A 24,686-nucleotide genomic window follows, 5' to 3' on the forward strand; every position below is an offset into this window, starting at 1 on the left:
TGCAACTGAGTTGTTACCCCTCATCCGTGCCAGGTCTGGGCTGGGGTCTGGAATAAGTAATGAAGACAATCTCTGCCCCACAGAGGTAAATTATGAGATCGTGTATGTGGGGCGGGGTTGAAATTGTGCACAGAGAGGGTATTCTGGACACTCCAGGCCCAGGGACCTGTGTGCATGCGTGGGCCTAGAGGTGTGGAGAGGCGAGGTGTGTTCTTGCCTGTGGGAATGGCTGGTGAAGTGAAAGAAGTCACTGAAACAGACCCAGGATCGTGAGCCTGTCCTGGGGAGTTTGTGGGATGGTCAGATGGGGATAACCAATAGACAGGTATGTAGATGCAGGGAACCAGAGGGAAATACTACTGTTATCACCAATAGGGAGGGTGGGGAGCCCTAGCAGAGAAAAGAATGGCGTAACCTAGTGCAATGATTCTGAATTGGAGATAATCCTGCCCTGCCCCCAGGGGACTTTTGGCAATGTCTGGAGACACTTTTGGTTGTCCCAACTGGGGGGCGCTAACGGTATGTATAGAGGGAAGAGGCCAGGAATGCAGTACAACATCCTGCACAACTTCCCAAAACAGAAATGCCAACGGTGCGGAGATTGAGAAACCCTGGCCTAGTGTAACGATTCTCAAACTTTTGGTCTCAGGCCTTTTATATTCTTTAAAGTTGAGGACATCCAGAAAGCTTTTGCTTTTGTCACAAAGCCTCTGAAAAATACCACCACACGTGCAAGAGAGAATGACAATACAAAAGTATTGTGAAACTAGTTTTGACTTTGTGAACCCCCTAAAGGGCCTCCTGAACGGATTGAAGCCTAGGACCACAGTTTAAGTATCTCCAGCCTAGTGTTTAAGGTCACAGCTCGAACTGGAATTCCTTTATTCAAACCACAGCTCAGCCACTTACTGGCTGGAGCAAAGTGAACTAACATTTCTGGTCCTCAGCTTGCTCCATTGTTGCCCATGGGCGACTGGTATTATCTGCTGCCCAAGGCTACTATTTACTGCAATAAAGCACTTAAGGCTGTTACTAGTTATCATTGCTGTAACTCCGATAAATACACAGGGCCTGGGGCTGACTTCCATTCAACAGTCTTATGGAGAGAACAAACCTAGTTCAGACAGGGAAGCAGTCCGCAGGCCTGGGTGGCGCTGTGGAGGTGGTGACCTCTTTTGCATTGGATTTTGATAGACTAGAAGGGTAGTGCATTGAAAGAAGGGCATCCTGGTCCAGCTTACAAAAACGCCGCTCCCAGGGTAGGGACCCGCGGTCCCCAGCAGAGAACCGAAAAGACCTGGTACCTTTGTGTGTCCTCGAGCAGTCCCCACTAGGTCCTCGTCTACCTCGGGGACCTCTGCCTCCACCCTCCACACAACCATTTTCAGGGACTCAACATGGCGTTAGGATCCCACAAGGCACCTTTGTCTTTCTTAGCTCCCAACTGGAGGTTTTACCCCGCCTATTAGTCTCAAACATCACCGCCCACGGTCCAATGCGGGCCTAACGCTTGGACGTTGTCCCACCGTGGCCTGTTTCCAAGATTGTTGGAGCCCCCGGCTGGTTGGGGGGCTCCGCTTCCGTTTCCGGGCCAGAATCCGGAAGTGGCAATTGAGGGGGGACTCCTCTATCCCCCTGCGAGGGCTGTAAGAGGAGGACGAATGGCGATGGCGGCGGTCGCAGCGAATCCTTCGGCTACGGCCGAGGACCCAGAGCCACAGCGCGAAGCGGTGCCGGGCCTAGAGAGCCAGCGGCGCCAGATCGAGAACGGCGAGAGTGGGCGAGAGCGTCCACTACGGGCCGGCGAAAGCTGGTAAGACTGGGCTGCGAGCGAGGCCTTGGCTATAGGGATAGTGGGGGTGTTGGTGATGGTGGAGAATGTGGCACCTAGGTCCGCAGTTCGGTGGGGGCTGGGGTGTGGCCCGTGGCCTGTGGGACGGAGAACGAGCGGGGCAGAGGGGCGGGGAAGTGCCTGTGAGTGATCGCTTGGTCTGGGAAAGAGGCGTGGCCCGGGTGGTGGAGCCTAAAGCCTGAGAACCAGATGGGGTTCGTTATGGAGAGGTAGGGGGCGGGGCCTGAGAAGAAACGGCCTTGGGGGTGGGCCTGGTCCTGGGTAGAGGAACTTGGAACCTGGGAAGGAGGCGGTCCGGCGGCGGAGGTCGGGGGCGTGGTTTGCGTGGCGTCACGTAATCTGGGGGCGGGGCGATTGCTCCACGGAGCCTGAGAACGAGGCAAGGCGGTGACGTCGGGGAGAAGAGCGAAATCCGAGCTGTGGGCGGGAGAGGGGTCCCGTGCCTGGCAACGAGGTGCGTGACGTGCGCCGAGGGGCGTGTCCTGAGGCTAAGGAAAGACTGCCGCAGAGGGGAGGTGGTGCTAGTGAAGCAGAAAATGGCGCCTGCGAGTGAGCGAAGTTTGTGACGCGGCGAGGTTTTTGCTTTGGACGAGGCCTTCCCAGGTCGGAAGAAAGTGCAGGTGATTGGCGCGGGAGGTACCTTCGATGTTATATTTGTTTTCTGTTTTAGTACCGTTATTTTTTTTTCTTCAGGAAAAAAAAGAGCTATTTTTAAAATGTGAATGAGTATCTTGATAAATAGGGTTTTTTTAACTGATTTCTTGGCTAACCAGTGCTTGAAATCTGTTTCTGAGTTCTGTTTCTTTTTTGCCGAATTGTATCTCCTTTTTTAAATTATGAAATACGTAAGCCTTAAACAAATTATTTAAAACGTTAAAAGCCCAAATTGATGGACATTCTATAAAAATAAACGGCCGTTTTGAATAAACGGCTATTCAAAAATTTCAAGGTCGTGAAAGACAAAAGATGAACTGTTCCAGATTGAAGGAATTAATGGGATTTAACAAGTTGTGGTAACTAAATGCAACGTGCGATCCTGGATTGGATCCCGGCGCAGAAAAAAATAAATAATTGAAAAATGAGGCTTCTTTTCCTCATAAAATTTTCTCTTCTTTACTGTAAAAGATGTTAATGGGAAAACTGGTGAAATTTGACTAGGTCTGTAGATTCGATATTAGTACTGCTAATTTCTTGCTTTCGGTAATTGTGGTTATGAAAGAGAATATCTTTGTTTGAAGGAAGAACATGCCGGAATATTTAGGTGTAAATAATCATCAGTTTACTCTCAAATGGTTGAAAAAATAGGGTTTGTAAAAGTGTATTTAAAGAAAGAATGGTCGAGCAAATGGGTAAACTGTTAAATTTGGTCTTCTGGATGGGGGGCATACGTGAAATCTTTGTATTACTTTTGCAGTTATTCGGAGTCTATTTCAAAGTAAAAAAAAAACTTAAAGAAAGAACAATAAAACAAAAATTTGAATTCACCACTCGGGTTAAGATTCAGACCGTTACCTTAAGAAAGCCTTCTGTGCCCCTCCCAGATGAAAATCCCTCTCCCTGCGCCACAGGAAACTGTTATTCTGAATTTTTAATTTTGTTAAATGTTTTTCCACCACTGTATGCATCCCAAAATAGTATTTGTGGTCTAAGCTTTAATTTTATGGAGAATATATATGAAACCATCTTGGATGCATACCGTGTGCATTGTATCAGGTGGTACATGGTATCCACATGACGTCATTTGTGACGTTAGTCTTGATCACGTAGTGAAGGTGATATCTGCTCGGTTTCTCCACTCTAAAGGTACTATTTTTCTCTTTCCATGCACAGTAATTCTTTCAAAAACATAATCTATGTCCATCTGTACCTCAAAACATTTTAGCAGCTTCCCACCTCTTGCAGTGTAAATGGTAAAATTGTTAGTGGCTTGCAAGGCTTGATGATTGTGAGGCTGGTCCCCAGCCCTGATTTCTTCTCAGATCTCTCTGATTACCCTCCCCCTCACCTTCTCCAACCGGCCATATTGGACTCTTGCTGTTCCTCTAAGGCCACGAGCGGGCTCCCACCTCATGGCCTTTACAGGGAGGTCTGCCCATCTTACAGAGAGATCTTTAATCACCGTACTGGTAAAATATATATTCCTGTTACTGGAGAGACACGGTTGAGATTCCCTAAATCCGCAATACGAAACCAAACATTTTTTTTTTTTTTTTTACACCGTTAAGCTATAGCTCTCCAAGGAAAAGCCTCAGTCCATCCTGAGAATAAACAACAATAACTGGAATGTATTTATGGCCCTTTTAGAGGTGTTCAGGGTTTCCTTTTCGGGGGCATTGAAAATGTTTTGGAACTAAATAGAGGTTGTGGTGGCACAACATTGTGAATGTACTAAATGCCACTGAATTGTTCGCTTTTTAAATGGTCCGTTTTATGTTAATTTAAATTTTTTTTTGTTATATCAGTAAAAAAGTTAACCCACCAAGGTTGGTTCAGTATTGAAGCCAGTTTATCTCTGCTATTGTGGATAATATCAAGAAGCGTTTTTCCTTAACTCCATTTTTTTTAATATGTTTATTTAAGTAAGAGCAAAGCATCGCAAGGTTTTTTAATTTGCCGCCTATTTTCTAGGGGTTTGCTACAGTGGTCAGGAAATTTGTGTTTAAAGCATTTTGAAGTCATGAACTAACCCCAAAATCATATACCTCGTATCAATATTAATATTGGCACTTTCTGTCTTTTGTCAGCTGGTAGATCTGGGCAAGGGCAACTTATTTAATTTAATTTCTAGGAGAAGCTTGGATTTTAAGAGTAAATTACAATCTATGCTAGTATAGCTTCTTTGGCAAATTGTAGTTTTTCTTTTTGAGGATGAACCATCTACAAACGTAATCAGGGAAAGTGGAGGGAGTCTCTAGGTCTGTGCAGGGTGTGGGGTAGTTTCCTAACAGAGGTAAGCAAGTATGTGGTTCTTTGTTCAGGTAAGAAGGAGGATGGTTGGGTTCAGTGTTGCAGAATGGATAATGATGTGTAAAGGGAAAGCAACAGTTAGGTTTCATTGAAGGTTAAGGACTAGCCTAGAAATATTGCAGGTTTTCTGTCGGTGTAGAAAGCCGCACAGCACGGGGGAACCATTAATTTAATGAAGACCCTAGAACTAAACTGAAATTTTCACATGTTTCTTTGGGGATTGCTGCTGTAGCTCTTCACAACATAGTATATGCCTTAGCGACTGGATCTAATGAAAGACTAAAACAATAGGTCTCTGACAAATCTTTTGTAACTGAGTCAGTCTTCCTAGTGCTTGTTCAGACTTTATGAACCAAAAAGGGAAAAGCGTCTCTGAATCTAGAATCCTGGAGGGGGGAATCTTTTGGTAGAGAGTTACTGTACCAGTCTTGTTGCTTGAACATGGGTAGTATGCGTTTTAGCTTGAAAAGTATGCAGTTATTGAAAGATATTAGCATATCTAATTATATATGTAACCATAATCAGCATAGGAAGATAAACTATTTCATTTTGTCATTTTTTAAATACTAAGTTTGAAAGATGAAAGGGCTTTTATAAAAAACCTAATTAAAATTTGGATAATTTAGGTAAACCTAATGATATGCCTATTATCATTCCTTTTAGAGGGGGAAGTAGCTACCAAAACTACCCCAGAGATAGTTTAGGGATAAAAGACCATTTTAATAGTGTTATTCTGAATTTGGAGCCTGAATTTTGGAAAGACAAATCAAGAATAGTTGTTGGGGTTCTTTTTTGTTTTGTCTGTTTTAAATAAAACGACAGCAAGAAAACAATAGTTGTTAGAAAAGACAAGATATAAGTTGAAGTAAAGACAAGAAATGTAGTCAACTTTGTAAAACCACAGTGATAAACGGCAAAGATTATTAGGAGCTTAACTTTTATTTTTAAAGCAAGGAATCTCTTTTACATGGGTTAAGGTATTTTTTTAAATAAGTTAAGAGGATCTCAGAAAACACCAAGAGTTAACAATAATTTGGTGACGAAAAAAGAACTTCTAATTTGGGCATAAATTAATATGGTCATTTTACAGAAAAAAGCCCAAATTCTAATTTTGCTTCTTTGATACATTATTCATGTAACAATTTACAAGAAAGGATTTATTTATATTCCTTTATATATGTATTTAGGCTTATGCAGATATATAAATAATAAATTTGAAATAATGTCATTTGCTATCTGAACAAGCTAACAACCTTTTAATAAACAAGCAGGAAATCATCTCTTAATTTATATCTATTTCTATTTCTCTGTAATTGTATCTAATATAATTAACCAATTATGTAAATTATCTTAACCAAAACAACCAATTTTCTTTTCTCCAGACACAAGCGAAAACTACGGGACAGAAAATATTGTTTAGTAACTTATTTCCATAAACGCATACTTTATAACACCTTAACAAGTTTGAGGAAGCGTAAGTAAACATAAGTGACTTCAGCAAGATCAGTTGTACTTCCATATACTGGCAACAATAAATTCATTTAGGATAGCATCCCCAAAAAGGGGGGGATAGCATCCCCTTGTAGATGAATTTATTGTTGCCATTATATAGAAGTGAATATAACAATGCAGGTGCTTTTCAAGTGTCTTCGAATTATGGTTGTAATTTGTTTATGAAACTTCAGTCTTCTATGGAGCCTTCAGAAATTCAGGTTGTAGCCAGATCTTTTTGTTTTGCTTATAAGGAGTGATTTTAATGTTAATTCCTTAAAAATCTGCTTTAAAAAAAGTTGAACAATGCTTCTGTCGCATTGAATGCCCCATTGAGGATACATTAGCTTACCTGAATAAATTAACCTCCTAGACCGTCAATGGAAGCAATAAGAACCATGAAGGGGGGGGAAGGGTCAGTGTTGGGATCTTCTAGATGAGTGATGGAAGGTGTGTGGCATGAACCACAAGAGTGGGGAGAGTGTGTCCCTGCCATGAGTGAAGTGCAGGGTCTGTGGGGATCAGTGCAGCCCCCCAAAAAAAAAGCCCACAGAAATCTGCCTATTCAGGCTACTTGTTGACAATTGCAAGGTTTTTCTATTCCTCCACCCCCCCACCATCTCGCTAATAATCCTTTTATAAACTATAAACAAAAGAAAGTCCATTTTAAAAGAATCCCTTTTATTGGGTTAAATTGCTGGAGAAGTAACCAATACAATATTCCATATTTTTCATCAATTTTGTAGTTGTACGGGGGGAGGGGTGACAAAAAATGTACACACATGACTTGTATGCATCTTTTGTTACCGGTATATATTGAGTATTACAATTTTAATAGTTTTTTCCTTAAAATGTGTATACATTGTTTTTGCACCCTCTGTATTTAGTACAGCCTTCTATGTGTCAAAAATTGCATAGCAGAGCAGTTTGTGTGGGACAGGGATTGTACATCTGTGTGTATGTGAGCTTTTATGTTGAATCCCTGGGATCGAACAGTAACAGCTAACATTCATTTAGCACTTAATATATGTCAGTTATTTTCCAGATTTGAGAATTTCTCGTGACATTTTACAAAGACAGATTTCAACAGTCCGAAATGTTTATCCTAGTAGTACATGTAAAAGTTTCTCCTTTAAAAGAGAGCCAGACAAGCTGTACACTTAAAAATGGTTCCGATGGTACATTTTGTGTTGTGTTTTTTTGCCACAATTTTTTAAGAAGAGTGAGCTAGTCAACATAAGCTCAGAAATTTACATAAAGCCAAAATAAATGCTAAATATAAAAATGATGAAACGTGGCAGTATGCAGTCTTTGAAGGTAAACCTTATGATTTTAGTATTTTAAATTCTTTCCTGTTTCTGAGCAGATTTCAGAATTTAATAATCCATTTCTTAGCTGAAGATTTTTGCCTCCATTTGTATGTCCTTCATACAAACACTGCACACTTAACGAGTGGCTAAAGCTTTATAACATTAGCTGCAAATAACCGATATTTTGAGTCTTAATTGAACTGTTATACCACAGATTAATGCAAGTGAGTTATTTATTCTATAATAAAACCTCACGTTCCGTGGCACTGTGGGTGTGGGTTTTTTCCCCTTTATTGAGCACATTTTCTGCTCTTAATTAAATCTCTTTTAGTTTTCTGAGAAGTTAGGTAATCTGTCCAAATCTGAGTTGCATTGAATTAAGTTTTGCTCCTGATTTATTTTTATATGATGCTAAAACTTTTTTTCGTGTTGAATTCTGGAAAGAGTTGCTTTTTCTAATTAAGATAATTGACACATCACATTGTCAGTTTTAGGTGTACATGAAACTTGACTTACGTGTTGAGACTTTTAGTCTCATAACCTTGTGAAGTGGTAAAACTAAGCCCCAGATAACCATGTGACAGCCGTTACCTGTCTGGTCCAGGTTCCTTGTGGAGCAGCACTGGTACAGACAGTGGGAAGTGTACGTGCAGGGAGGAGAGCAGGACTCGAGCACCTTCCCCGGCTGCATCAACAATGCTAAGCTCTTTGAAGGTACCGGGCCTCTGCCTCCCCACCGCAGCCTAGCCCTGGAGTTCTTGTCCCTTCTGGTCCTACAAAGGATCGTGAGCCCCTTCTTTGTGCTAGGTCATTGGTGGGATGGCCAGCTGGCGCGTCACTTTCCTTCCCTGATTCTTCTCCCCCACCTCTCCCCATCCCCCGCAGACCAGATAAACTGGTGCCTCAAGAAGGGATTGGTGGAAGGTGAGGACTATGTGCTGCTGCCCTCGGCTGCTTGGCATTTCCTGGTCGGCTGGTATGGTCTAGAGCAGGGGCAGCCGCCCATTGAGCGCAAGGTATGGTGGGTGGGAAGGCTGCTGGGGGGAGATTCTGTGGGGCATGGGGTAGGAAGAAGGCCTTATAGGCCCTGGGTGGGTCCAGACCCTTGTGTCGTGTGTCTCCACAGATGCTGTATAGACACATCTGTGTCTGCACTCCTCTCCCCTCATAGGTACCTTGGTGTGTCCCCCGTGTGTGCTTGCCTGTGTATATGCTCCTCTGATCTCAGGCCGTTGTGCTGCGTCGGTGTATGCTGTGCGGGTACACCTGTATGTGCGCCCTTCTTCCCTTCCAGGTCGTAGAGCTGCGTGGCACCCAGAAGGTTGAAGTGTACCCAGTAGAACTGCTGCTTGTCCCGCACAGTGATATGGGCACACCCCACAGTGCTCAATTCAGCCAAATCGATTCTATTGGTGAGTCTGAGGGTCACAAACGAGTTGGCGTTTCCCAGCCACGGGTCACAGCTCGATGACCTCAGAATGCATGGGGTTCAGCTGTGGTAGACTGAGAAGGCCTTGGTCAGGTTAGGTAGAGGCCCCGAGGTGTTCTCTAGAGTCCCAGGGGTACGTGAGCCGCGTTGCAGTGGCTTTGCTGGGCGGGCTCCAGTCCTGGGTGTGGCTCAGCTGTTGTGGGTTCATCAGGGACATGAGGTATTGACCAAGTGTGCAAGGTCTGGGGGGGTGTGAGGGGGGTCTGGTGCTGAGAGGGGTCGATTATTCAGTGCCCCAGGACGACCTTGAATGTGTTCTTTCACCCTCCACAGACCTAGTTTTGCGTACCGCTCGAGAAAAGTTTCTGGTCCGCCCTGAGAAAGAGACACGACTCTGGGTCAAGAACTCACAGGGATCTTTTGAGAGGTTGTGCAACACACGTGTCACAGTGCTTGACGCTGCTCTCAAGTCTGGGCAGGTAAGGGTGGGGAGGGCTTTTCTGCTCTCTAGCAGTGCTTAGGCCGGGGGAAGTGAGCTAGGCCCTCCACGAATGCCTGTCCCACTTTCCTGTCTCTTCCTCCAACCAGTTGGTGGTCATGGAGACCCGAAGCAAGGATGGCACTTGGCCCAGCGCACAACCACAAGCTGGGTAAGCCCTTGAGGTATCTGGTCCAGAGCCGGGTCCCACAGCAGGCAGCACGATGGAGCCCGTGAGCACAGTTGCCCCACATGGAATACATGCTCGGCTGATAGTTTCTCATCCACCCCAGGAACAAAGCATCGAAGGAGGATGAGGACTTCCAGGGCCAGCCAGGCATCTGTGGTCTCACCAACCTGGGCAACACTTGCTTCATGAACTCAGCCCTGCAGGTGGGGCCGTTAGGACTGTGACTGGCAGAGCCGTGGGGGTGGCCTTCGAGCAGTGGGGGCTGGGGCAGAGCGACAGGGCCTGCAGGGCAAGGGGTCAGGTTGGAAGCTAGGACCCCACAAGGCTGACTTCACATGCCCATGTTCCTTCCTGAAACATCACTACCTTCTCTACGGGCTCCCTGATTTCCCTTTTCTTCTCCCTCTTGTCACCATGTTGTTCTTCCTTCTCCTGAAATACTGCTGTATTCTCTCTCCCGTTCCTGCACCTTTCTTTCTCCCATCCCTCTGCCCCTTCTCTCTTGCTTCCCCCTTCCTCCTCACTTCCTTTTCTGTCCCCAACTTGGTCACCTTTTTCTCCTCTTCTCTACCTCATTCCCCTGGCCCTGCCCCTGCAGTGCCTCAGCAATGTGCCACAGCTCACCGAGTACTTCCTCAAAAACCGCTACCTGGAGGAGCTCAACTTCTGCAACCCGCTGGGCATGAAGGGGGAGATCGCAGAGGCCTATGCGGACCTGGTGAAGCAGGCCTGGTCTGGCCACCACCGCTCCATCGTGCCCCAAATGTTCAAGGTGTGACTCAGCCCTGGGCTGCTACCCCTACCCCACTCCCCCACTTCTCTTGACTCCTCTAACTCCCTCTTGTGCTAATGGCCCTGCCCATCTTCTCAGACCAAGGTCGGCCACTTTGCATCCCAGTTTCTGGGCTACCAGCAGCATGACTCACAGGAGCTGCTGTCATTCCTCCTGGATGGGCTGCATGAGGACCTCAATCGTGTCAAGAAGAAGGAATATGTGGAGTTGTGCGACGCCGCCGGGAGGCCAGATCACGTAGGTGCTCCTGAAAACCCCATTAAAGCCTCTAAGGCCTATGCCTCGGGGATTCTCTGGCCCCCCTGGGCTATCCTGTACCCCACCCCGCCCCCACCTCCAGCCTCTGTCCCAGCCTTGGCTCCAACACGACATCTGCCTCCACACCCACCTCAGTCACCCTGCCCCACGCAGTCTGCTGCCCAAAATAAACCCCAAGCCTGCCAGTGAGCACAGTACCCAGATAGCGCTCACTGTAACTCCACCTGTGGACTGAACCAGTGGCCCTCGCCTTAACGCGAACCCCATGCACATCCACCCCAAAACATGGTCCTCCCTGCCCTGGGCAGGCCCCACCACCTACAATGACACTGTCAACAGGAGGTGGCTCAGGAGGCTTGGCAGAACCACAAGCGGCGGAACGATTCTGTGATTGTGGACACTTTCCACGGCCTCTTTAAGTCCACGCTGGTGTGCCCTGATTGTGGCAATGTGTCTGTGACCTTCGACCCCTTCTGCTACCTCAGTGTCCCGCTGCCTGTCAGCCACAAGAGGGTCATGGAGGTCTTCTTTGTCTCCATGGACCCCCGCCGCAAACCAGAGCAGGTACGGGGCATAGGGACGTTGGGGACACGAGGGACACATAGAGCTAGTTTGATTATCCCTCCATGCCTCAGGGTTCCTGCACTAACTCAGCTGCATGCCCTCATTCTCTTTTGTGGACACTTGTCTCCCTCAGCACCGGCTCGTGGTCCCCAAGAAAGGCAAAATCTCGGACCTGTGTGTGGCTCTGGCCAAACACACTGGTGTCTCACCAGAAAGGGTAAGGCTCTGGATGGAAGGAGGGTGGGATTCAGGGGTAGGGGGGCGGAAGGGCCTGGGGAGACCTTGGAGACTGACCGGCCCATCCCTTCTCGGCATCCTGTTTCCAGATGATGGTGGCCGATGTTTTCAGTCACCGCTTCTATAAGATCTACCAACTGGAGGAGTCTCTGAGCGGCATCTTGGACCGAGACGATATCTTCATGTGAGTAAAGGGACTGGGGAGGTCGGGGTTCCTCAGGAACCTCCTTTGCTTAACCACTCTCCCTCTCCCCTCGCCCAGTTGACAGGGTATCTGCCCTGTACAGGGCTTCAGCCATGTACCTTAGCAGGGCAGGGGCTTTGGAAGTCTTTGAGTAACTAAAATAGAAAGTGCTTCACGAGTAGAAAAGTTCTTTGTCAACGAAGCGGTGTTTTCCAAAAACAAAATGGTTTTAAATCCCTTTGTCACTAAAGGTTTTTGTTCACCCCATAAGTGCCTTGTAACTCCAAAGTACTTTATAAAACATCACATAAAGAATGTGCCGTGTAAATCATCTAACAGTTTGTAAAAGCACAAAACGCGGGGTGACTCTTCTGACCCTTTTAAAAAATATTTTCAGGCTGTGAGGGGTGAGTGGATGGAGCAACTGGGGTGGAGTCTGAGAGCTTTGAGGTGTCCTGATCAGGCGTGACCTGATGCCTGCCCCCCCCCCCCCCGCCCCCAGATATGAAGTGTCAGGCAGGTCTGCAATCTGTGAGAACTCCAGAGAGGACGTGGTGCTCCCTATCTACCTGCGTGAGCGCACCCCAGCCCGGGACTACAACAACTCCTACTATGGCCTGATGCTCTTCGGGCACCCACTCCTGGTGTCGGTGCCGCGGGACCGGCTCTCCTGGGACTCCCTGTACCACATCCTGCTGTACCGCCTCTCGTAAGTCTGCACTCACACCTGGCTGTGTGGCTACTTGGCTGCCACCTCCCTCACGTGGCCACGAGACAGCTCAAGCTTAATATGGCCAGAGAGGAACACGTAGTCTTTTTCTTTCTCTCAACCTCTGGCTTCGCCACTGCTTCTCCTACGTAGGTGCTGGGGATACACAGGTGAAGAAAACAAAATACAGCTTCACCTTGTGCTTAACTGTCTCCTCCTCGGAGAGGCTGGCTCATTTGTAGTCTTCCCAATAGATTTATAGTGGGCTTAAAATCCAGAATCCCTCCTGAGGCCAACAGCACTGTGCTGTCCGGCTTAGTCTCCCTCACGTCACACTTACAAATCCACTCCTCAGGGGCCTCCCCTGCCCGAAACTGACAGCACATGTGTGTCTGTGAGCCAGTGGCTTATCCCCACTAGGTCCGCGCGCCTTAACTGTGGCACACCGGGCCCTCCATTGTCAGGCTGCGTCTTCATGCATTTCTGGGTCGTCTCCTGAGACCTTCTGGGCTCCTCATTAACAACCGTTTGTGTGGCTTCCATTGTGAGCAAAGCAGAATCCCGGGCTCTGCCCTCCCTGCCTTGTGCACCCGCCCCCCTGCCAAGAATCTCTTCTCTCCGCAGACGCTATGTGACCAGACCCAGCTCTGATGACGAGGATGATGGCGATGAGAAAGGTGAGGAAGAGAATGGACAGCAATGAGGGTCTATACAAGTGCTTCTGAGGGTGGGGGTGGGTCTGTGTAGGTCTCACCCCCACAGGGTCCACCTGGATGGTCATTGCCACTCACCCCCTGGGGCTGACGCCCACCTGTGACAGCCTCCCCTATCCTAGCAGATATGGCAGCTAAGGACAACATCCCGAAGCCTGGACACGTGGCTGGGGGCAGCTCCCAGAACCCGGGGCCAGAGCAGGCTGGGCCCAGTTCTGGAGTCGCAGGCGGGAGCCGCGCCCCCGTGAACAACTCCCCTGGACCATCTCACTGGCCCCAGAGAGCACGGCGCAAGCACCTGTTCACCCTGCAGACAGTGAACTCCAACGGGACCAGCGACCGCTCGAACTTTAACGAGGATACTCATGGTGTCTCCTCCAGCTGTGAGGCGGGGTTAGGGAGGCGGGAGGAGGGGTTTCCTTGGCAGCAGGGCACATAACCACCTACCTCGCCCCCAGCCCAGCCATACATTGCCATCGACTGGGAGCCAGAGATGAAGAAGCGGTACTATAACGAGGTGGAGGCTGAGGTAAACAGGGTCCCAGGGGTGGGGGGGCACTTGCAGTGACGCCCCTTCAACTCTTCGCACACACTCACCCCCAAGTCCTCCAAGCTGTGACTATACAATACAGCGTCAAGAGTCTCAGGTTCCTGTCTTCAAAGTCCATGCTGTTAAGCACTCACCGCTACCCCCTTTTATCCACACCTCCCGGCCCTAGGGCTACGTGAAGCATGACTGCGTTGGGTATGTGCTGAAGAAAGCTCCTGTGCGGCTGCGAGAGTGCATTGAGCTCTTCACCACTATGGAGACCCTGGAGAAGGAAAATCCCTGGTGAGGGACCAGACCGGGGCCTCTGTGGCTCCAATTAGGTGGGACCACCTGCCCAGGTCCCTATTACATATAAATACGCCTCCTTCTCCCTGCCCCGTGACTCTAACCCCCTATCACTCTGGCCACCAACATCCGAACCGTATCAGAGCCTTTGCCTGGGCTGTTCCTTCTCCCAGGAATGCTCTTCCTCCAGTTCTCTGGCAGGACTCCTTCGTTTTGCTCAGGTCTCTGATCCACTGTCACCTTATCAGAGAGAGATGTGCTCTTAACAGGGTTAAAAGTCGCTTCCCCTCCAGCTGTCACCTCCCAGGGCTCTTTTTCTTCCTGGCCGAGCAGTACTTTCTTTCTAGCTCAGTAACGCCACTGGATGTCACGTTCTAGGTCCCCTTTTGCATCATTATTTCTCTTCTCTGTTAGAGTAAGCCCCTAGAGAGTGAAGACTTGAGTAAGTTCACTGTGTGTCTCTTCTCACTGATTATAATAGTGTGGGGGTATGCAGTGGGCACTCAGTAGATCCTTGCAGAGTAAATATAAAGAGAATCAAAAAGATAAAGCTGGTCTCAAAAATAAGAGCAATAGAAAAAAAACCTCAGCAACATCTCCATGGAGCAGAAAGGGAACAGAAATACAAAGTAGCAGCAAAGGAGTCAGCAGTACAGCTAGTAACTACCTGGTGGGTGGGTGGGTGGGTGCGTGACGGAAGTAGGCAGAGAAAATGAGAGGGCTAAGTGTCTCATGGACCAGAAACACTAGTACAAAAGCATATCCAGAAGGCAATCGGTGAGCACTTGAATGAAAGGCGGGATTTTAACGTGTGAAAAGCAAACTAGAGGAACAAGCATGTGGAAATAAGAGCAGCATCTGGACAGGTCAGGACCCACAAAGGCCACCTGGTACAGAGCATGCCCAGAAAGTGTCCGTAGTGACTCAGGCTCTGTCTGCAGGTTCTGTCCCTCCTGCAAGCAGCACCAGCTGGCCACCAAGAAGCTGGACCTATGGAAGCTGCCGGAGACACTCATTATCCACCTGAAGCGCTTTTCCTACACCAGGTTCTCCCGTGAAAAGCTGGACACCCTTGTGGAGTTTCCTATCCGGTCTGTGGCCGGGAGGCTGGCTGGGGGTAAGGCAGGGAGTGGGGAGAGGGCACACGCTGGTATTAACCCTCCCCCCACCCACAGGGACCTGGACTTCTCGGAGTTTATCAAGCCGCAGAACGAGTCGGCCCCAGAGCTGTACAAATACGACCTCATCGCGGTGTCCAACCATTATGGGGGCCTGCGTGATGGACACTGTAGGTGGCAGGCTGTGGCAGGGGCATGCCCTGGGGTGGGGAGGATGTAGCCACGGGCTGAGTGGTTGTGTGAGCCTGTGGTGAGGACCTCAGGGTGGGAGGGGTGAGAGAGTGAACCTGGACACCTCTTAGGGGCCAGAAGGTAGCTAAGGACAGCTCCCCCTCTCTTCCAGACACAACATTTGCCTGCAACAAGGACAGTGGCCAGTGGCACTACTTTGATGACAACAGCGTCTCGCCGGTGACTGAGAATCAGATTGAGGTCTGACTTGCGTCCTACCCTCCCCTTTTCCTGACGCTCCCCGCCCCGATCCGCCCTAACTCCTGTCCTTCCCCACAGTCCAAGGCAGCCTACGTCCTCTTCTACCAACGCCAGGATGTGGCTCGTCGCGCGCAACCCCAGCCGGACTTGTCTGACCCTCCAGCACCTCCTGCCTGCGGTCAGCCTTCCAACTCCGAGTTCATGGATGTAAACTGAGCAGGCGAGCAGGCCCTGGCCCTGCCACGTTAACAGAAGTTATCTCTGTTCTTTTCGTTCCCCTCTCCAGCCGCCCCCCCCACCCTTATCCTCTTAACCGTCCCTTTAACTATTCTCTTAAAGGTGTTAGGTGCCCCAGTGCCAGGTGTTGCAGGCTTAGTTGTGGCTACTGTTCTCCTGTGCCGCCATGTTGCTGTTTACTGGGGAACAAGAGGTGTCTCCTCCCGGCAGTGTTTCCCTGCCTGTGTTTGCCCCTTAGAGCATTAACCTTCCCTTCTATTCTCTATTTATGGTGTTGCCTTCCCTCTGTCATCAACCTGGGGTGTTCTGCATGGGTGGTGGTGGGGTACACCAGAACACAAGAGTGTATTTTCTTATTGAGACCCTGTATCTTTCTCTGTGTATACATAAAGTGCCAGTGTGTTTCTCGGCAGTGTGGGGTTTTTATTTCACGTACTTACTAAGCAGTTGTACGCCTGTGTGGTTATGTGCTTATTGAATGCCAGGTGTATGACAGATGCTGCTCTGAGTGCCTGTTGAGCGCCAGCTGTGTGTGCCAGGTGCTACTCTGAGTGCTTTTGACACACCCTCTGTGCCACAGACGATTCCCAGTAGCAAGTATTTTCCAGAGCATTTTACACATTGACAGAATCCTCACAACAGTCTCACATAAGAGTTGTCATCTCGATTCAGATGGGGAAACTGAGGTACAGAAGTCAAGCAGTTGCTCAGGTTCTGTCAGGAGGTCAGCACACCTCATCGTCAGATACACTGGTGTCGGTCTCTTGGGGAGGGGGGTGGTTTGACCTCCCCGCCCAGGATGGAAACCTTTCTGTGGAAGTGAGCCGCACTACAGCTGGTGCTGCGGGGGTGGGGGTGTGCACCTGGAACACAGGCATCCACGTGGGTAAATGCATGGTTTCTGGGCATAAAGATACTATCTGGACCAGCTCACAGGCCGCCTGTAGTGTCCTCTGAGGAGAACTGCAGAGGTGGTACATGGCCCAAACCAGCCAACCTGGCAGGATAAAATTGCCGTGTCTGTGTTGCCCTTAGACTTGGCCCCCTCCCATCATGACCCCAGCTCTCACCGGGCAGGATCCCTCCAGCCTTGTCCCAGAGAAAAGCTGTAGCACCCAACACAATGGCTACCGCATCGGAAGCCATTTAAGCACTTGAACGTCCCCCACCTGGCCCCTCCTGTGGGTGCCAACTCACCTCTGAGAAAGGCGTGTGGGGTGGAGTGGAGCAGACATGTGTAGTATGGACATAAGCCTCTAATTCTTCACACTGAGGAAGGGAATCCTGTTCAGTGGCCATTTTGAAGGGACCGTTCCCACAGGGTCTCACCATTGCCCCCAGCCCGCTGCCTTTGTACCAGACCTGGCAAGACCCACTCTTGGGGTCACTTGGCCCAGCATTACCACCCACAAACCTCCCAGTCACGCCGTGACACAGGCAAAAATCGAGATAGCTGTGAGGAACCCAACTCAAACTGACTTAAGCAAAATGAACAAATACTAATTCCAGGTCTAACTGGAACCAGGATTTCAAAAATTTATTTAATCCTCAGGTAGACTATGATTTAAGTACTACTACCCCATTTTGCACATGAAGCAGGCCTAAAGAGCTTGTTCAGAATGAGCTGTCGGGACAGGAAGAGCTTACTACTTATGAACGCTCAGTCCTAGACAAAGCCCTCCCAAAGTGCAGTCATTTAACTTCCCAGTTCTAACCAAAGACGTCTTGAAAAGAGCTGGCATAGCAATCAGAAACAGGAGACAACAGATACAGTTACACAAACGCCTCAGATTGGAATTCTCAGACAGTGTAAAAGCAATGTTTTCTCTGGTCACGGAAATAAAGATGATTACAAGTGAACAAGAAATGTAAAACTTGTAAAAATGAGTTGAAAAAGGAGTGATAGACCTCAGAAAATTTAAGTCGATGAGGTTAACGTCACTGAGGAGGGAATTGGTGAATTGGATATATTTGAAAGCGTATTGAGGAATACAATGCATCTTTTAAGAGATTTTCAAGTAGACTAATATATTTTGATAAAATGTGGGTATCAAAGAATGGAAAAAGTATAAACTTCAAACAAATGAGGGAAGGAAATAGTAATCAATCCAGAAGAAGGCAAGAAGAAAGGAACGTGGAACAAGGTTTCAAGTAAGGTCTGCTCTGTCCCCTGCAGTTCAAGGGAGGGGAGTGGGAACCTGGCTGCAGATTTGAGACCTTGACCGTGACTGAAACCTCAACTGCCAGGGTGCCAGAGGATGGGGCGGGGGCAGGTATAAGTGTCACAAAATTTCTGTGATTTTGAACATGGCTTTTTCTTGATTGGATGCTTGCTCAGTCGCTATAAACCTTTCCCTACGATTTTTCAGAGCTTTGACTGTTGGCTCTGATTATTCTTTTTTCATTTCTGTTGAGGAATGAGAGCTTGGAGCTTCCTAGCCCGGCATTGTGCTGATGTCACTCCTCTTGTGTATTGTTTTAAGTGTGTTTCTTAACACACTTAGTTAGGTAGCATGTAGTTGGGTTTTTTTTATATAATCTAATCTGACGATATCTGTTTTAATTCAGGTGTTAGATCATTTAGTTAGTGTGAGTATTGATATATTTAAGTATGAGTCATCTAGCTATTTGTTTTCTATTTGTCCTTATGCCCTCTTTCCCTCTCTTTTTCTGCTATATTTTGGATTAAATTTTTAACAATTCCGCTTTATCTCTTTTGTTGGCTTATTAGCTATAACTCTTCGTTTTATTTACTGATTGCTTTAAAGTTTACAGTATACATCTTTAACTTATCAAAGTCTACTCTCAAGTGATGATGTGTACCACTTTGCATATAAGAACTTTACAACAGTGTGCTTCCATTTCTCCCTGCTCAGCCTTTATGCTGTTGTAATTGTAAGTTGTACTTTTGCATATGTTATAACCCCCAAAAAAAATTGTTATTTTTTTAGTCAATTACTTTAATGATATTTAGATAGGAAAAGGAATTGTGTATGTTTACCCATGTAGTTGCCATTTCCAGTGCTCTTCATTCTTTTGTGTAAGTCCAGGTTTTCGCCTGGTATCGTTTGCCTTCTGCCTGAAGGACATCCTTTAACATTTCTTGTAGTTGAGGTGTGATGAATTCTCTCAGCTTCTGTGTGTCTGAAAAAGTCTTTATTTCACCTTTTTTTTAAACTAAAGTTTATCGGGGTGACAATTGTAGGTAAGGTTACATAGATTTCAGGTGTACAATTCTGTATTACATCATCTATAAATCCCATTGTGTGTTCACCACCCAGAGTCAGTTCTCCTTCCATCACCATATATTTGATCCCCCTTACCCTCACCTCCCACCCACCCCCCACCCCCCTTACCCTCTGGTAACCACTAAACTATCATCTGTGTCTATGAGTTTTTGTTTCTCATTTGTTTGTCTTGTTCTTTTGTTGTGTTTGGTTTATATACCACATATCAGTGAAATCATATGGTTCTCTGCTTTTTCTGTCAGACTTATTTCGCTTAGCATATTTCACCTTATTTTTTGAAAGACATTTTTATGGGTACAGAATTCTGAGTCAACAATTTCATTTTTTTTTCAGTATTTGAAAGACATTAACTCCACTGTCTTGTTTGCATTGTTTCCAGTGAGAAATCTGCCATCTTATCTTTGTGCCTGTGTGCGTAACGTGTCTTTTTTTTCCCGTGGCTGCTTTGAAGATTTTCTCTTTAGCACCATTTTGAACAATTAGATTATGATACACCTTCGTGTAGTTTTCTTCATATTTCTTATGCTTGGGTTTCTTTGAGCTTCTTGGATCTGTGGATTTCTGGTGTTCATCAAATTTGGGGAAAGTTTGGCCAGTATTTTTTCAAAAACATTTTTTCCGAAGCTCCCTTCTCTCTCCTCCTTCATGTACTCCAATTACTCATGTATTACTGTGTTTCCCTGATAATAAGACCAGGTCTTATACCGTATTTCCCTGAAAATAAAACCAGGTCTTGTATTAATTTTTGCTCCAAAAGACGCATTATGGTGTATTTTCAGGGGACGTCTTATTTTTTCATGTCCAACAATCTACATTTCTTCAAATAGAGTCATATCTTTTTCTGGAACATCATCATAATGTACTAAATGCGTCCGTCTGGCTGACGATCTTAACTGGGGCTTATTTTCGGGGTAGGTCTTATTTTCAGGGAAACATTGTAGGTTGCTTGGAGTTGTTCCACGGCTCACTGACACTTCCATCTCCTTACTCTGTGTGTTTCATTTTCAATAGTTTGTATTGCTGTGCCTTTAAGTTAACTAATATATACTTCTACAATGTGCTGTTCATCCCATCTTGTATATTTTTCAACCAATACATTGTAGCTGTTTGGTTTGGGTCTTTTTTATTCTCAATGTCTCTACTTACCTTTTTGAACATATGGCATAAATGACTGTTAATGTCCCTCTGCTAATTCTAACATCAGTGTCAGTTCTAAGTCGGTTTTGATTGATTGGTTGTTCTCCTTATGGGTTGTGTTTCCCTGCAAAGATATTTCTGGCAATCTTTGGTTGGATCCCAGACATTGTGAATTTTACCTTACTGATTGCTGAATATTTTTGTCTTATAAATCTCCTGGAGCTTTATTCTGGAATGCATCTAATTTTCTTAGAAACAGTTTGATCCTTTCAGGTCTCGCTTTTATGATTTGTTACGCAGTTCCAAAGGAGTATTTATTCTAGGGCTAATTATTCCCTACCACTGAGTTCTCTAGCCAATGACCTGTGAATTATGAGTGTTTCCAGCCTTGCTGATTGGATTAACCACTGTTTCTCACCCTGTGTGAACGCCAGGCATTGTTCCCTACAACCCTTTTGGACGGCTTTCTCCCCAGTCTTGGGCAGTTTCCTCGCACACATAATACCAATTGATACTCTGCTGACTGTTTAAGCAGGACCCTCTGCAGATCTCCAGGGTCCTGTGCAGCTCTGTTCTCTCTGGTACTCTGTCCTGTGGACACTAGCCATCCTGGTCTCCATGGGCTTTCAGCTCTGATGCTCCAAGTCAAGGGGTCTTCCAGATTATGCCTGGGGTTCCCCCCACTGAGCTGTGGCCTGCACAATCCCTTCAGGCAGTCAGCTGGGGAATTCATAGGGCTCACTTCGTTTGTTTCCAGTCTGTTGGGGATCACTGTCCCTCATTTCTTGATGTGCATTGTTTTGAAAACTGTTGTTTAGTGTATTTTGTCTGGTTCTATTGTTGTTTCAAGCAGGAAAGGTTAAGTCTTGTCTTGGCTGGAAAGAGAAGTGCTTTCCCTTAACTTTGTAGAATTTACTTAGCTGTTCTTTTTCTAATTTTTTGAGATGGAGGCTTAGCTCATTAATTATTCCAACTTTTTTGCATTGTAATCTTAGGTACTAAAAGACAGAAATATGCTTTGTAAAAACCCCATATACATAGATGTATTATCTTTAATACTATTGGATTCTTTAAATTCTTTTAATCCAAAACCAGTAATACATTTGTGATATAATTATAGTTTTTTGTGCCATTATTGTCCTTATCTTGAAAAAACTTTCCCTAACAACTGGTCAAAAATGGATATGAATATGGGTGTCTGTATATTTTTAAAACTTTTTCTTATAGTACCTTTACAACATTGTACATTCTTTCAGTGTAATAAGGAGCTAGGAGAGAGCAATCTGGAAGTTAAAAAGAGATATGGAAGGCAGAAGGAAGCAAGGAGAAGGAACAGAAAGGAAGAAAAATGAGGAGCACATGGGTGAGGTGTATAGTTACAGTTTGCATAGAATGCAGTGCGCGGTTGGTCACAGCCCACATGCCTTTGCCAGCCACCCCCACTGAGCTGGTCACTGCCCGTGTTAGCTACTCCATGAAGTGGAAAAAACACTATAGAAGAAAATTGTGACTAAAGCTTGTTGGTGTTGTTAAGAATTAGCAATGTCTGAAAGCAGGGTCCCACAGGAACATCTTTGTTTTTCATTGCCAAGGAAGATTCCATATCCTAATCTCTGAGGAGCTCTAGAATCTGGCTTCTTCCTATTCTAGAACCTGACAAAGTCTTGGTTTTGGTTTGCTCTAGCAGTTACACTTGCTGAGGAGCCCTCTCTCTATGAGTTTCCGTGAAGGTGAAATATGTGTTTTAAAATAAAATCTGTTTTCGAATCTATCCTAGAAAGAAAAACTCTTCAACAATTGTTAAAAACTGTGTAGTGCGTTAACATCATAAAAACAATAATGCAGAGGGGACTTCAGAAATTACAAAAGGCTTCCAGATACATTTGCATTTGCCCTCTGTGATAACACCGTGGACTGTGGTGTTATCACTACCCTGTTGCAGATGACAGAGCTGCTGCTCAGGAGGTTAAGTGTTTTGCCCTTGCCCAAGGTCATGTAGCAAATAAGTGGTACTTCTCTTTCTACTGCTCTACTTCTTCTAACGTGCTGAAAAATCCACTTTGTTTGTTTTTTTTAAAAAGTACTTTTCAGTTCTGCTAATGAATTTGATCATGTATAAGCTTTTCTTTACAAAAAAAAAAGAAGAGTGAGCCATGTTGGTAGGACCAACTCTAGAGATCAGTTAGTCATTTCAGATTATCTCATTCCTTAGCTTTACCTTTGTGCACCCAGCCACGGTGGGATTAACGCTGTCCTGGTTTGTGAAGGACTCTCCATCACAGGGGTGGGGGGCGATGGAGGGGTGACAGCTTCATCAGGATTGCTACTTTCTTAGTGGTTCTGGCATGAGGTTTAAAAGCAAGCGGTTTAACATAGCTGGCTTTCTCTAGAAATTTTTTCTCCCAAATTTCATCTATTTGTGGTCTTCGTTTGTTTCATCTATTCAGGTCTTTGTTGTAACCCAGAATCAAAAAAAGGATTCTGTTTTGTTGTCCAAGTAGAGACAGAATATCACCTGCTTTGACTATTTGCATGCTCTGAAGACTCCACAATGGAATGGCATAGGGCTGACTCTTCATTTTTACAGGAACAGAGACAATAGAAGCTTCAGATTTGCAGTTGTGTAATTTTTAAATGAAGGTGAATTAATTTCATTTACAAGAAAACAAGTTAAAAGAGATAATTTTGTGTTTTTGGAGAATGAAAATAGTTTATAATAACCATAGTCCAACGCTTACATCTTTACTGATGTTAAAACTCAGCAGAGGGTAACTGACTTTTGGGGGGAATCACTTTGCAAGTTCTATAAGTGTTTGACCACTATGCTGTACACCTGAAAATAATATAATACTGAATGTCAACTATAATTGAAAAAATTTAAATTAAAAAAGAAAACTCCAACAGAAAGTATTTTTTGGAGATAGGCCAGGGAACCACCCAGCAGAGTCAGGCACATTAAGTAAGCTAATTTTATTGGGTTTATAGAATTAAATAGATGATAAGGAAACGTATTAAGTGCATGTATTACTTGTTGTTGACTACATTTGAAGCCCCAAAGCCCTCTGTTTATTTTTTTTTATGAGTTTCACCTTTATTTGTATTCTTAGAGCAGTTATAACCTGAATCAAGTGATTTAGCACTGGGCTATGTGTCATGTTACAGTTTATTTTTTACACAATTTACAAAATTTTGTTCATCCAAATCTATAAGCTCTTTGAAAGCAGGAATCTTGGCTTCTCCTCACGCTACATACCCCCAAACCTGGAAAAGTGCTCAGAAGAGTAGGTGCTCAATAAACACTTGTCAAATGACTTTTTTCAACGGATGTCTCTAAAGCAATTTTCACAATGTCTCTCTTCTTACTGTGTTTCCCCGAAAATATGACCTAGCTGGACAATCAGCTGTAACGCGTCTTTTGGAGCAAAAATTAATATAAGATCTGGTATTTATATATTTTTTAAACTTTTATTTATTTCAAGTGTGTTTTTCCAGGACCCATCAGCTCCAAGTCAAGTAGTTGTTTCAATCTAATTGTGGAGGGCGCAGCTCACAGTGGCCCATACGGGGATCGAACCGGCAACCTTATAGTTAAGAGCACCACATTCTAACCAACTGAGCTAACCGGCCACCCTGAAGCCCCACATCTCTTAGCAAAGAGGTAAGAGATTTTGCCCCCTGGAGGGCAAGTGAGTGGTGAACCCACAGCTGGTGTGTGTTCTCCTGAGAGCTTTATTTTTTTTATTCCTTTTCCCCCCAGTTTTATTGTGATATAGTTGACATATAGCATTGTATTGGTTTTAGGTGTACAGCATGATGATCTGACATATGTATATATTGTGAAATAATTAGCATAATAAGTTTAGTTAACATCCATCACCTCACATACCAAGATCTTTTTGGAGGAAGAATGGACATCTTTAATTTCTTATTGGGATGCTGGGATGTTTATTATTTTTCCCATGGTATCCTTCTAACACCCCTCCTTATCCCTTCCTCATGTTTTCTCCAACAGTTTCCTAAAGTAGAATTTGTGGAAAACCTGCTTTATTTTTTTTAAGTTGGAATTTTATGAGCCAGCCCCTTTTTGTATGATAGTATTCCCAAGAAATCAGGAGTTATGTGTCTTTTTTGCAAGTACCATTTTTAAAACTGCAGCAGTCACTCATTAATTTCACCGAAAATGTAGCATCAAAAAGTGATAGTTACATTTTTAAAGTGTAATTAGATGATAACATTTGAGATAAAGGAATAATTCGCATTCCACAGCTTGGTAATGTCCTCAAAATAGTGCTTTGGGTAGGATAGACATTATTCTCCAATGTCAAGGGTGCTCCCTTCACCAGCAGCTAGGATTTTCCAGGGAGCTCTCCCATGCCATCTTACTTTAAGGACATGGAGCACACTAGGGGTCTAGTCAGAAGCCCCCTCCTAACTCCCATCTCGGGCTTTGAACTTGTTCTCTACATGTGCAAATACAGTATGTTGGATGATGCTCTAAACACAG

The 24,686-nt window shown here is 45.5% G+C and overlaps 1 protein-coding gene across 4 annotated transcripts; it reads left to right on the top strand.

Moving 5' to 3' along the window:
- Positions 1–1,540: 1,540 nt before the first annotated feature.
- USP11 (ubiquitin specific peptidase 11) lies at positions 1,541–16,209 on the top strand. 4 transcript variants are annotated; one of them, XM_019716720.2, is made up of 21 exons: positions 1,541–1,813; positions 8,225–8,334; positions 8,506–8,636; positions 8,915–9,032; positions 9,383–9,528; positions 9,638–9,699; positions 9,821–9,920; positions 10,316–10,489; positions 10,589–10,747; positions 11,108–11,332; positions 11,466–11,549; positions 11,659–11,753; positions 12,256–12,462; positions 13,087–13,139; positions 13,301–13,543; positions 13,634–13,704; positions 13,895–14,007; positions 14,952–15,101; positions 15,186–15,298; positions 15,472–15,560; positions 15,639–16,209. In XM_019716720.2, the coding sequence occupies exons 1-21, from the start codon at positions 1,662–1,664 to the stop codon at positions 15,774–15,776; spliced, it is 2,733 nt and encodes a 910-aa protein (XP_019572279.2). In that variant the 5' UTR covers positions 1,541–1,661; the 3' UTR covers positions 15,777–16,209. The 4 variants fall into 4 exon arrangements, with proteins under 4 accessions (XP_019572279.2, XP_074180102.1, XP_074180103.1 ...); XM_074324001.1 differs by lacking the exon at positions 1,541–1,813 and adding an exon at positions 2,284–2,472; XM_074324002.1 differs by lacking the exon at positions 1,541–1,813 and adding an exon at positions 2,308–2,455.
- Positions 16,210–24,686: the final 8,477 nt, after the last annotated feature.

Source organism: Rhinolophus sinicus, chromosome X (genome assembly GCF_036562045.2).
Source record: "Rhinolophus sinicus isolate RSC01 chromosome X, ASM3656204v1, whole genome shotgun sequence".
NCBI classification, from domain to species: domain Eukaryota; kingdom Metazoa; phylum Chordata; class Mammalia; order Chiroptera; family Rhinolophidae; genus Rhinolophus; species Rhinolophus sinicus.